This window comes from Asparagus officinalis, chromosome 1, assembly GCF_001876935.1.
Source record: "Asparagus officinalis chromosome 1, Aspof.V1, whole genome shotgun sequence".
NCBI classification, from domain to species: domain Eukaryota; kingdom Viridiplantae; phylum Streptophyta; class Magnoliopsida; order Asparagales; family Asparagaceae; genus Asparagus; species Asparagus officinalis.
In genome coordinates, this window is record NC_033794.1 from 110,271,712 (window position 1) to 110,285,990 (window position 14,279).

Sequence of the window (14,279 nt, forward strand, 5' to 3'; positions counted from 1 at the left end):
AATCAAACGCTTAAGAGGTCCAAAGCAACTCTATAAGATATCATGAGATTGAACTTTATTTCAAGTACGTACCTTGAGAGGATAAAATCAGCATAAATCAAGGAATAAGTGTTGTAAGGTCATATCGACTTAATATACTATTTAAAAAAGATAGCTAATAGCACATGCTAGTATTTCTTTTTCATTATTATTATTATTACTATTATTATTATTATTATTATTATTATTATTATTATTATTATTATTATTATTATTATTATTATTATTATTATTATTATTATTATTATTATTATTATTATTATTATTATTATTATTATTATTATTATTATTATTATTATTATTATTATTATTATTATTATTATTATTATTATTATTATTATTATTATTATTATTATTATTATTATTATTATTATTATTATTATTATTATTATTATTATTATTATTATTATTATTATTATTATTATTATTATTATTATTATTATTATTATTATTATTATTATTATTATTATTATTATTATTATTATTATTATTATTATTATTATTATTATTATTATTATTATTATTATTATTATTATTATTATTATTATTATTATTATTATTATTATTATTATTATTATTATTATTATTATTATTATTATTATTATTATTATTATTATTATTATTATTATTATTATTATTATTATTATTATTATTATTATTATTATTATTATTATTATTATTATTATTATTATTATTATTATTATTATTATTATTATTATTATTATTATTATTATTATTATTATTATTATTATTATTATTATTATTATTATTATTATTATTATTATTATTATTATTATTATTATTATTATTATTATTATTATTATTATTATTATTATTATTATTATTATTATTATTATTATTATTATTATTATTATTATTATTATTATTATTATTATTATTATTATTATTATTATTATTATTATTATTATTATTATTATTATTATTATTATTATTATTATTATTATTATTATTATTATTATTATTATTATTATTATTATTATTATTATTATTATTATTATTATTATTATTATTATTATTATTATTATTATTATTATTATTATTATTATTATTATTATTATTATTATTATTATTATTATTATTATTATTATTATTATTATTATTATTATTATTATTATTATTATTATTATTATTATTATTATTATTATTATTATTATTATTATTATTATTATTATTATTATTATTATTATTATTATTATTATTATTATTATTATTATTATTATTATTATTATTATTATTATTATTATTATTATTATTATTATTATTATTATTATTATTATTATTATTATTATTATTATTATTATTATTATTATTATTATTATTATTATTATTATTATTATTATTATTATTATTATTATTATTATTATTATTATTATTATTATTATTATTATTATTATTATTATTATTATTATTATTATTATTATTATTATTATTATTATTATTATTATTATTATTATTATTATTATTATTATTATTATTATTATTATTATTATTATTATTATTATTATTATTATTATTATTATTATTATTATTATTATTATTATTATTATTATTATTATTATTATTATTATTATTATTATTATTATTATTATTATTATTATTATTATTATTATTATTATTATTATTATTATTATTATTATTATTATTATTATTATTAACGGAAATTTTCCGTCTAGAATATTCCGTCTAGAATAAAATATTCTAGACGGAAAATTCCGTCTAGAATAGTATTCTAGACGGTTACTTTATTTTTTATTTTTTTTAAAAATAACCAGGTATTCTAGACGGAAATTTCCGTCTATAATAGTATCCTAGACGGAAATTTTCGTCTAGAATACATAGATCAATTTTTTAAAAAAATTTCACCCAATTAAACCCGCGAATGCCCTACTTTCCCCCCTAAAACGAATAAATCATCCCCAAATTTGTTTTCATTTCTGGAAACCCCCTCCTACTCCTCCCTCCACCGCGTCCCCCTCCTCTCCCTCTCCCTCCGATCTCCTCTCCTCTCTCAAACATCAAGACCTCCGGTCCAGCCTCCCATCGCCACGCCTCCTGACCTCCGCTACCACCACCAGCCTGAGCCACCTCCGCTCCCATGGTCCCACCGGCCACCTCCAGCCGTGAGCCGCCTCCGCTGATTTTGGTCCAAAGGTCATCTTTTAATCCATTTTCTTTTTAAGAATCAAATCAATTTCATGGTTTCTTTCGAACATATTCGTGAAAAGCACCTTGTTGACCGTGAACCTCGAAATGAGTTACTGATATCATCAATTTTACAGGTATTTGTGGGCATAGATTTGATTTTTAACAATCAAATCTATTTATTAGTCATGGGATCTCTGGGTGGCTAATCCCTGGCAAAATCTTCCCTCTTGACATTTGACCGGCAGGTGATCTGAGTATCAGTTGATAGGTCAACATGCTATTTTCACTTGCACATTCTCCATTGCATAAGAATTTGATGTTCGTTTAACTATATTTGGTGTTTTGGGTGTTCTGATATTTAATTTAAGCAGAAAGTGGGCAATAGTTGACAAAAGTGATTGTGATCGAGTGTGTTTGGGCTTTTAATATGAAATGCTATGTGTGTTATTAACTGTTCTGTTCAACATCCCTGATTTGAAGTTAAGATTAATTGTTAGGATTTAGAAGGAAATTTCTCTATAAATATTGAAGACTGGGTATCGGCTAGTGGGCAGTTCTGAGCCTTACACTAGATGGTTTCTACGCAGGAATAACTGCTCCATTTAAAAGTTGCAACTAGCTAATTTGTAAAGATACATAGTTACATACATCATCTTAATCTCGAAATTTTGGTTTTTTGTTTGATTTGAAAAAATTAAAAGCTTTAGATGATATTAAATTGAAAGAATATTGTCTTAATCTTGAAAATACACTAAAACATGATGAACATTTAGATATTAATGGACTTGATTTGTTTTCAGAATTGAGAGTGCTTAAGGAAATTTTAAAAGTAGAGATTAATAGTCCACTTGAAGTGTTGAACTATATAAAACGGTTAGATTCTTTTCCAAATACTTGTATTGCTTATCGTGTATTATTGACTATACACGTAAGGCCGTAACAGTTGTTTCCGCTAAAAGAAGTTTTTAAAATTAAAATTACTAAAATCTTATTTAAGATATAGGTTGAATGGTTTAGCAATATTATCTATCGAAAATAATATATTAGAAAATATTGAATATAAAGCTTTAATTAGTAATTTTGCAGCTCAAAAGGTAAGAAGAATGAGATAAAATATATTATGAGTTGTATCACTTAGGTCTCATCTAATATTTTACCTTGGGCCCCAAAATACCTAGGTACGACCGTGCATACACCAGGCTGGTCCGAGCCTAGGTCTAAGCAGGGCTTAACCTGACCGAACCCGGAGTTTCTGGCCGTCATGCTCGGACACCCTAATTAAATACTACTAAAGGTTAGTTGCGGATAGATCTGTATTAGTTCAATTTGTGTCCCTTTGTACTATTTGCTTAAATGATTATAGACCATTTGTTCTATGTAGTTGCAATTCTCTTGACACTAAGCATCCCCCGTGTCTTCACTATGTCTTCTTTATCGTCTCAAATCATATCCGTATGTTTCAAAATAAAATAATTTATGTAGCTATAGATACCTTTATTAGCCGTTTTAAAATTTTTGAAAGGTAGTAAGTGTTATTATCATGACAAATAGATAGGTAGGCTATCCTTTGCCAAGAGAAGTATCTAAGCTCTCCTAGTCCATAGGAATCGTGCGGATACAAATGGAGTGGGGGACGCCCACGTTGATCATGTATATTTTCTCTCATCCTTTTCAGTCCTTTGACTCCTTGGATTCCTTTTTGATTCACATGATTTTTTGTAATGTGTTACACGTAAAAAAATATTTCAGCCATACAAACAAACAAGCACGTCAGGTTAAAAGAGACCATATCTTACATGGAATATCTTGTTTCTAGATCAGAGTATTACTACTCTACCCTATGAATATCATAAAATTTTGGAATGAAATTCCATAGACAGCCCTCTATTTATAACATGCAATTGTTAGGAACATTGAATAATGCTAACTATATATTATTCTTTTCATAGCTATTCTTACACTACAAGAGAAAAAAGTGTGATATCTTTTAATGAATCATCAATTTTGTAAATAATAATATTTAAAGCGATCAGTTTCTTAATTTCTGATTATATTTCTCAATTATCTGTCTATATTTTAGTCTATTATGAGATAACTCCTTGAAGTCTAAAAATATCATAAAATCTAAAAAAAAACCAGACAAATGTCTGTATTTTTTTATATACCCGATTTATTGCATTATTGTGATTTTCTAAAAATAATGTTGATACTTTAAGCTTTCTAAAATAATGTTCAAAGTTGGGGGTACCTAATAATATTGTCGAAATCAAGGAGCATCTTTTTTGAAAAATGAAGGTTACTCCATTTGGAGGTCATGTTGAAGAAATTGTACACGTTTTAATTTAATATTAATAAATGTTAAAACTATTGTAGAAAATGAGCTCATGTTGTCAAAAATTAATATTGTCAAAAAAGTATAGAAATTTTTTGGAATATAAAAGTAAAAAAAATGAGCTCATGTTGTCAAAAATTAAATTTTGGAGTATAAATGTAAAAAATGACACTAGATTTATTAACATTTAGGGCTGCCAATGTAACCTTTACAATTTTGTTGTTCCCAAATGTATTTTGCGGTCTATCTTTCAACTATTGTGTTATTGTGATGTATTATTCTATAATAATTCTTACCCTTATGTAAATCTTGTGCTTCATATTGCAATTACAGCCTACTTATTAATATGCGCTTCTTATTCAAAACCTCTCATAAATCACTCATTAAACCTCTACCCATTAAGCACAACCATTAATTAACTCTTTCAATATCTTTAATCATTACAAATTACTCACAATCTCTCACTTATTACGTACCTCCTCATTTTCCCATGTCTTTTGAGTCATTTTTATTTTATTTTTATTTCTCACTAGGTGAATTGCACATGCAATGCATATGGTATAAATTTTTAGATTTAACTAAAATAGATAATTTAATTTAGCATTTCACTCTAATTTATTCATTGAATCCTTTTAAGCTAATTCGGAGTTTATATAGATGTTTAAATAAACACATGGTAGCCTAGTTTCTATGAAAACGTACATGCTATACTTATTTTTGATTGTTTTATTTTATGCCTCTTCATGATAAAATTAATTCTGATTGCGTCCCTTAAGCTAAGGAGGACTTAATTCTCATTGATCCTTGTTTAAACATTGTCAAACGACATTTTATAAGGCTAATAAAAGTAGTGGTTTTTAGATATTAGTCCCTCAAGTCTTCAACAATTGTATATTAGTCCATCAAATCTTAGAAACTGCATATTAGTCCCTTAGTATCTTCAATAAGTGCATAGTAGTCCCTCAAATCTTAGAAATTGCACATTGGTCCCTAAAATCCTATAGGGTCTTGATAATAGCCCCTCAATTAATATTTTTGTTAAAAAACTTGATCATGATTGGATTAACTCCTGACGTAAAATCTGTAACTACCAAACTACTACTCTTTTCGATGTTTCAAACATTTGTGAAGCTCAGCTTTGAGTTAGGATTTATTGCTAACCATTGGAAAAGAAGAACTCGAGTGAGTTTGAATTTATTTTAAGCGGGTATTGGGTCTAAACCTATTAAAAAATGGGCTACAAAACATTATAGAGAGGTAAAACAGTCACTTCGCCTCTAACTGTTATATTTGACACACACACACACACACACACACACACACACACATATATATATATATATATATAATAGGACTCCATAAGATTTGAGTGACTAATATGCAATTTTGAAGATTTAAGGAACTAATATCTAAAAAACCTATAAATTTTTTATACACTTTTTCCAAGTAAAAAAAACACTTCACATTTTTAATTCGGGAGTGTTTGTCAACTGGAACGTTTTTTACGTTTCCGTTTTAAAAAAATAAAAAATAAAACACGTTTGGTCAATGTGATGTTTTTTGGGCTGACCCATCAAAAAGCCCAAAAGTAAACTGTTTTCTCAAAATTTTGAGCTCCCATGAGCTCTTTTATCCACGCAAGCTGATCGTCGCCGCCTCCGAGTCGCCACCGCCGCCTCCCTAGTAGTCGCCACCTCCGACTCCGATCAAGGTATCTTCTCACATGCTTTCTTCTTCCTCTCCACTCGCCTTGGATCTGTTGCAGAATCCTCTTTCAAGGTTTCTCTCCTTCGATTAGCTAGTTAAAGATTGCATCCCCTTTTTGCTGATTTTAACCAAGAAATTAGCCTTTCTACATTGAAAGCTTGAAAGGGGATCCAGAAGCTTGTAGTGGTTGAAAATGTTAAAAGCATTAATTAATTGAATCATAGCTAGAGATTGTACAAGAGCATAGCTGTCATATCTCGTTGACTTCTTGTTAATTATCACACCTAAAACTTCATAATGCAAACTTGAGTCCAATAGGGAAATTAATCCACCTTCTGATTCGAAGTCTCAAAAACAGTAGCTCACATAAAATTGTTTTTTTTCCGTAGAATTTCTAAAAGCTGCATTCGAGCTCAGGATCACATAGTTTTAACTTTAAAGAACGCCTTCTTGCAGCTCTATATCGCATTTCTTCCCTTTCTAATTTTGCTATGACCCGAAGTTACCATATACTGGTATTGCTACAAGTTGCTTGAGGGTTGACAAAGATACTAAATTTAGCGTGAGACATATCAGTAGTCATTGATGCATTATTTAAACAGTTTTATGGTCTCTGATTCATACTCGTGAATGGAATGACTAAAACGGAAGATAAATTAAAAGATCATTATCAACCATGTAACTAATGAAGATATGTCATGTTCTTATCACTGTTTTAAATATCGGCCGATAATCGATATTATCGGCCGAGTTATCGGCCGAGTTATCGGATTTGGGAGCTCTCCGCTAGGATAAATTAGATTTTTAATCGGTTATCGTTTTTGTGGGTTTATCGGCGATTTATCGGCGTTATCGGCACTTATCGGCCGATAAGTAAGACTTTTTTATCTGGATTATCGGGATTATCAGCCCATTTTGACTAACATTATATTTTTTCAAGGCTATGATGCAAGTTTCGCTTTCTACAATTTGTTAGTGATTTTAAACATGATGATTTACATTTTGGTATGTTTATATTTCATTAAGCATGATTAGATTATATTTTTTAATTGTTATATTATATATACACATCATCCAATATATCACTCCGATAAATATTACTTATCCCCGATTTCTGCTATCCGATAAGGATTTTGACCGTCCGATAAATCCCCGATAACCGATATTTAAAACCTTGGTTCTTATAATCCGTAACAAGTGAAGATGGTGAAGGAATAATGTAAATGAAGCTTTCAGTCAAGAAACATACTTTAATACTTTAATATGCCAAGAAATTAGCCTTTATATGTTGAAAGCTTGAAAAGGGATCTAGAAGCTTAATTTTGAAATCCCAATGCATAGTTGCACGTAGATTATTGAAAGGGTATATTGTACGTGCGTTGCACGTAGATTATTGACCCTCTTATCTGAATCGAGATCACAATTGATACAGTGAAAGTAAAAAATAAATAAATCCATTATAGTCTTATAACGGATATTTACTCAAAAGAAAGGGTCGACTTTAAGTTTCAATATATTAAAAAATATTTCAAATTGAATAAATTTGATGCTAATTCTCAAAATTCTATTGAATTATAGGTGAACACACTTGCAGTAACATGTGTTTGGACAAATTCGATCCTTGAACTAAGAAGGTATGCTCTACTCGCTAACTTTTCTATCCAAATGTGAATGAGTTTTTGGGTTAAGCTTTGATTGTGTAATTCTAGGATTTGGCTTAGCATGTGATCTGCTAAATTGAAGAGAATGAATGCGTAATTTTTTAGTGTAAATCTTTAAACTGAGCTTTCTAGTCCTGATCATATGAGAAGAAGTTGAAAATGAATGTGCATTTAGTAAGATAAAAGACCAAATTTTACTATGCACATTTATAAGAGAGAGAGAGAGAGAGAGAGAGAGAGAGAGAGAGAGAGAGAGAGAGAGAGAGAGAGAGAGAGGAAAATAGAATAAAAGACGTCCAAAGAAACTTTATAAGATAGAATAAAACACGAGATTGAACTTTATTTGAAGTATGTATATTCAAATAGAGGATAAAATCAGCATAAATCAAGGAATAAGTGTTGTAAGGTCATACTTCGACTTAATATACTATTTTGGAAAGATAGCTAATAGCACATGCTAGTTTTTTTAAATTATTAATTATTATTATTATTATTATTTTACAATGGAGGAATCTTGGTTAGAGGAGCCCTATATCTGAAGGAAAGTCCGAATTCAAGTCCTCACCATCATCATGAGAACTCAACATTTTCAAGAAAATTCCTAAAAAACACATGCTAATATTTATATTGTTTGTTATTGCTTCATTGATAGCCCAATAGTAACATGAGCGGAAAACTTAAAGGGTTTTTGAAAGGTCACTCAAATAATCTATGAAAAGAGTGAAATTTCTGCATGAGTGAATAAATTATGCATGTGGACATTTTTGCCAATAAAAATTGTGATAACACTGTTTCATGGGTTTTCTTATAAAATCTTAAACTTAAAAAGGGAGGGTTTACTGATAACCCTTAACATTTGGTAATCATCCAAAGTTTTTTTTGTGGGGGGAAGTGGCGTCACCCAGGAGAGTCTAGCTGAGTTGGTAAGCTGTACATGAATAGTACTCCAAGATCTTAGGATAGATTCTCCTCGAGAGCACCCACAAGAATTTAATTGCCTAGAATAACTGATGCTGTGTGTATGGAAAATCCCCTTACTCATGCCTGGGGGTTTAATACTCATGGTCCAAAGAATCACGGGGAAATTCGCTCGTCAAATCCAAAAAAAGAAAAAAGAGTAAAAAGAAAAAGTTAGGGGTTTCTGATATTTAGCCTACTATCAGACTATTACATTCTTAATTAGGAGCGCATGTAAATGGGCCTTCAGAGGCCCACTATCTAAGAAAAGAGTGAATAGGCAAAGTTAGCTTGATATATGGGGCTACATCTGTTTGGGCCTCCGCTATTCAAACCCATCAAATGGATCGACAAGTGGATAATATAGATAATATCCAATACAAGAAATAACCCAAACCCGTTTAAACCCCTGAACCTCACTCTCGTTGTCTACGCTTCCTTCTTCCTCCTCTGTTTCCAGCCCTAGCTCGTAAACCCTAGGTCACATCCATTTTCGATTGTAAATTTTTGTTAATTCCTCGATAATTTTTTGGGATTTTTTGTGATTTTTTTGGAATCTCAAGCTCATTTTCCACTTGAATGCTGCAGGGCAACCATCAATGGAGGAGCCCTCATTTCTTGATCGAATGATCTCTCACCTTCGATCAACAAGCAAGTGAGCACCTTGATATCTCCCCGAAAAAAAATATACCATCTTTTATGCTTTATATGTCACCCCTTGCTTGTTTCTTATATTAAAAATTCCAATTCGTCTCCTCTTATAAAAACTAGGAACTAGGAAATTACAAATCTCGATGGACCCAAAAAAAAGGGTGACAGAGTGTTGAAATTACATGGGTTTCTGTATAGTGTTTACATATTGGTTAATTTTGTCTTTTCTTCGTTTGGATGCAACTAAATGTATATTGGTAAATGCTAGGTACTACACTGGATATCCAAAAGACTTAGGACCTTCGAGAGTTATTCATTTTACCTCTGAGCGTCAGTTTGTTCAGCAGCTGCACGAAGGTCGCCCTATGGTTGTTGCATTTACTATAAGGTGTGCATCTACTTTCTATTGTAAGTTCTGTCAATTATCAATTTGCACGATAAGTTAGACTCCTAGCACTAAGTTCGGTAGAAAATTGATGGACCCTCATACTTGAGTCAGTTGTAGCCGGAAAATGTTCCCCATGTAGGAATATCCCTTTTCTTTGTATGTTATGGGCTGGTATATGAAGCTTTGAATATTTGGAAATGCGCAAATGTAGGATGTGTATTAGCTCTGTGAATTTTTTAATCAATAAGGTTATATTCCGTGATTGTAGGTGCTCTTATACAAAACATCTTGATAAAGTGTTGGAAGAGGCTGCTGCAGAGTTTTATCCACATATAAAATTCATGCGGGTATGTCTACTGTCTATTAGCTACTGCATAATGCACTTGATTATCTTCATCAGCTTGTATCTTGGAGAAATTATTTTTCCAAAGTAATTTTGCACTTTAAATTATTAGATCTATTCTGATTAGTTGTTAGGTGTTTTAGTTGTTTGTTGGAAGCCTTATGGTTCAATTGTAGTGAAAATCCACCTTCTTAGTTACAAGAAAGAGTATCTTTCAGGGTACTGGAGGCTGAGGTACTACCTTCTTGACACGGTGGATGGTAAACAGATGCCCTGTAGATTAGAATCCATGTTAAGGCATCACTCTTCCCGCCCCGTTTCTGATCTTGCTAATGAGTAAGAAAGACTCAACCTGATGGTTTATAATAGACTTGAATGTTATGGATGAAGAACATTAAGTATTGAGGGTCACAGTGATATTTTCACCAAACTATTATCCGATAATCCTTAGCTCTTTAAATTGAGCCCAGATGCATTTCTATGTTCCAATTGTTTAAATTGTTCTGTCAATGGCTCTACGAATAAATGATGATATATCTGGAGCAACTACCTAAATGCCTACAAGCAGTAATGGATCACTGATCCAGGAAAAAGAAAAGTATGCAAAAATTTCCTGGAAGCCAACATTTTGTTTGTTATTCTTTCGCAAAAAACAACTACTGCTGCCTATATGCCAGAAAACCACCATTTTACTTAAATGTGTTTGTGGTGGAATGCATAGCAGAAGACTGAAAATAATATTGTTATTTGCATATTCAAAGGGCAAACTGAGATTTGCATACAATTGAAAAATAGAAAATAACTCTTATTTCACTTCATCTGAGGTATATAGAAATTTTTGTGCTATTCCTGAGTATCTAACCTATTTATTTTAATATTTTATCATCGCAAGGATTGTACACTCTGCTGATTAAACTTTGCCCACTTGTTTGCCTTCTGAATTTCATGGAAGCGTAGTCAATGATACCTGGGAGAACGTCTAATTTCTTTTTGTACTGCTTCATGCTGATTTCAGGTCGAGTGTCCCAAGTATCCAGGATTTTGCATAACAAGGCAAAGGAAAGAGTATCCGTTCATTGAGATATTTCATAGTCCAGAACAAGTAGGTGGATGCTTTACCTCGTCTCTTTTTTTTGGGTATAAGTAGAGTAGGATAAATATCACAATTCCAGAAATTTTTTTGTTGGAGGTCATGCTATTGGCTTCATATTGTTAACCAGCGACAACATTCCCTCCTCCTAAAACCCAAACAAAGAAAAAATAAATCGCATCCTGTCTGACGTCAGCAAGTTCAGAGTGCAGGCCAAATATCCCCACATACAAAGACAAATGTGTCTATCTTGCTAAGTTCTGATGTTGGTGTAACAGTCTTGCCATGATCCATTAATGTTTGTCTTGGCTTCATCTTATCACAATTCCAGAAATTTTTTCGTTGGAGGTCATGCTATTGGCTTCATATTGTTAACCAGCGACAACATTCCCTCCTCCTAAAACGCAAACAAAGAAAAAAATAAATCGCATCCTGTCTGACGTCAGCAAGTTCAGAGTGCAGGCCAAATATCCCCACATACAAAGACAAATGTGTCTATCTTGCTAAGTTCTGATGTTGGTGTAACAGTCTTGCCATGATCTATTAATGTTTGTCTTGGCTTCATCTTATCCTTTGGTAATTGATGATATCTTGCAACCGTAAGTGCTTGGATTTTTATAAAGTTTTCTGCGATTAAACAAGATGAGGACAAAAGGTAAAATGCAGATATTATATATGTCTGTAAAGCAAAACGGACATAAATTTAGGCTCTCGGTTCTTTATACTGAAGGTCTGCATCAAAAAAAAAAAAAATAATAATAAATAAATAAATAAAATCCAAAGAACATATAATGAAAATCTGCCTGGAGGGAGGTGTGTTTTGATTTGGGAGGAAAACTGTCTCACAAGCCAAGATGATTGCTTAGGAGACAACATAAGCAATTAAACAGATGGACAATTCCCAAGTCTAGCATTAATACCATTCTATGATCAGTACTGAAAATCCTGTAGATCCTAAATAAAGATATGAGAACCATTCTCAAGCACAACCCTAAATGTAGTTGAATAATAAGTCTAGGCATCTGGATGATAAAGAGAGCAACATGGGAGATAACCTGAGTTTTGAACTCAAAAATCCTAATCTATTAATATTGAGATCTAATGATCTATCTTGTAGTTAATGATATCCATTTGCAGAATTGCCCTCATTCTTCATATTGGATCCTGCTTTTATGATTGTCGCATGTCATCCTGCACTTCTATTGTTCTTTAACATAAGTTGTTGGCTACAAACCAGGACTTCCCTGGATGTCAACCTTCCTAGTATTAATCTTTATGCAAGCATACTTTGACGGTAGAGCATGTTCATGATTTCTCTCTTAAAAATTATAAAAATAACTAGTTTACTTCGTAAGTTTGATGTGACCATTAAAACACTTTCCTTCCAGCTCGCTTTCCATGGGGTAGTAGTCCACTGGGGAACTACAACCTCTCATCTTTGCTTCAAGAAAACAGAAAATTTTACCTATATGACCAGTTGAACTTGTCAAAAAAAATGGAGAAATTAACTTCCCATCCTGAAGAGTCCATACTCTTCTTTTTCTAAGAGCGGACTATTGCAAATCATAGCTTACGATACGTCTATGTAATTTATAAAAATGCTCTTATAGATGCATATCCATATATAGCTCACAAAGCCCACTTTTTCTTCTTTGATCAGGCAGCCAGCCAAGGAAAAGTTGCAGATCCAAACATTACAAAGTACTCTGTGAAAGTGTTGCCTGTAAGTTTGTTACCTAAAACTTTTTGGCCTATCAAATGCTTTGCTGCTTATTTTCCAAAATCACATACTTCTATTTGATTTAACGTCAATGTGAGCCTTCTTTCCTTTTGATATGCATACTGGACCCTTCTCTATGTAGTTATTTAGATTTAACTATATTAAATGTAAGTGCAACATTTCATTTATTAGGACCTGTGAATTAAGATTTTGTCACTGAACCCATTTTTTTCCTCCTCTATTAAACCCAAATGGCATGCCCTTTAATTCAACCCCCCCCCCCCCCACTCACCACCACCACCAAACCAAATATTTTAAATTTATCAGGTTCCCTATGTTTTTTGTCCACTATTAGACGGGGAGCTTTAAGATTTTCATAAAACATCTATTGAGGGATTGGATGCAAAAGTCTCCTACATTATGGTAGCTATCCTTGTATCTTTGAAAGAAAAAAAAATTGTTCTTTGATTTTGTGACGATATGGAATATTATATATCCATTGCAGGTAAAGTGTATGTTGACTTAAAGCTTGGCATTCCTCGTGATTGATGAATTATATGATACTAGATTATGAGTTAATATTTTCTGTTGTCAACTTGACGCAAAATGATCCGATCACTGATGTTAATGTCCACATAAATGAAGCTATTATGTTTATATTATATATGATTGAATTTTTAATATATCATATGTTTCCTTTTTTTCTTCCAGTTTAATTATGATCAAAGTTCATATGGGTTTCGGGAATTCTTCAAGCGTCACGGGATACATGTACCGACTAGCAAATGAAGTGCTTCTTGTCAGTAACCTCAAATAAACCATTACCAATTATCTTGAGGCCAGCAATTGCATCTCTCTTGTACATCAAAGAGTTTATCTGAAAATTTGTATTTGATTGTGATTGAGCTTTAGGATTGAAAAGGATGGAATGCTGTATAAACTATAAAACGCTTTTACACAGCTGGGACTTAATGTGGAACGTCGCAATATGTAGTAGTTTTCAGGGCTAGTCACGTACTCATGTTCAGTTTTAAGATGAGATTGTTCGTTTTCTAAAGGATTCTGGAAATGAGCAGGGAATTAACAGATCTTTAGAGGTTTCTGATGAGAGAAACTCACCATATGACACAGCTGATAAACCTGCTTAACATAACTATATGCTCCTCGCACAACCTTCTTTTTCGTTGAACGCTTAGACGTCGGATATGTCATCAAAAAATGATGG

At 30.6% G+C, this 14,279-nt stretch overlaps 1 protein-coding gene across 8 annotated transcripts; it reads left to right on the forward strand.

The window, feature by feature from the left end:
- On the forward strand, positions 2,120-14,144 carry LOC109828947. Of its 8 annotated transcripts, XM_020395956.1 has the most exons (10): positions 2,120-2,211; positions 2,340-2,450; positions 3,384-3,499; positions 7,823-7,878; positions 9,451-9,517; positions 9,782-9,901; positions 10,170-10,248; positions 11,260-11,346; positions 12,995-13,057; positions 13,766-14,144. In XM_020395956.1, exons 5-10 carry the CDS (start codon positions 9,462-9,464, stop codon positions 13,841-13,843), a joined length of 483 nt encoding a protein of 160 aa, XP_020251545.1. In that variant the 5' UTR covers positions 2,120-2,211; positions 2,340-2,450; positions 3,384-3,499; positions 7,823-7,878; positions 9,451-9,461; the 3' UTR covers positions 13,844-14,144. The 8 variants fall into 8 exon arrangements, with proteins under 8 accessions (XP_020251545.1, XP_020251546.1, XP_020251548.1 ...); XM_020395957.1 differs by lacking the exon at positions 3,384-3,499 and having other exon boundaries at positions 2,340-2,473; XM_020395959.1 differs by lacking the exon at positions 7,823-7,878.

Excerpts from the sequence above, each read along its gene's own strand:
- LOC109828947 (XM_020395957.1), top strand. The coding sequence starts at position 9,462 with ATGGAGGAGCCCTCATTTCTTGATCGAATGATCTCTCACCTTCGATCA. Across the intron at positions 9,518-9,781 it reads CACCTTCGATCAACAAGCAA|GTACTACACTGGATATCCAA; the intron begins GTGAGCACCTTG and ends GGTAAATGCTAG. Across the intron at positions 10,249-11,259 it reads CACATATAAAATTCATGCGG|GTCGAGTGTCCCAAGTATCC; the intron begins GTATGTCTACTG and ends TGCTGATTTCAG.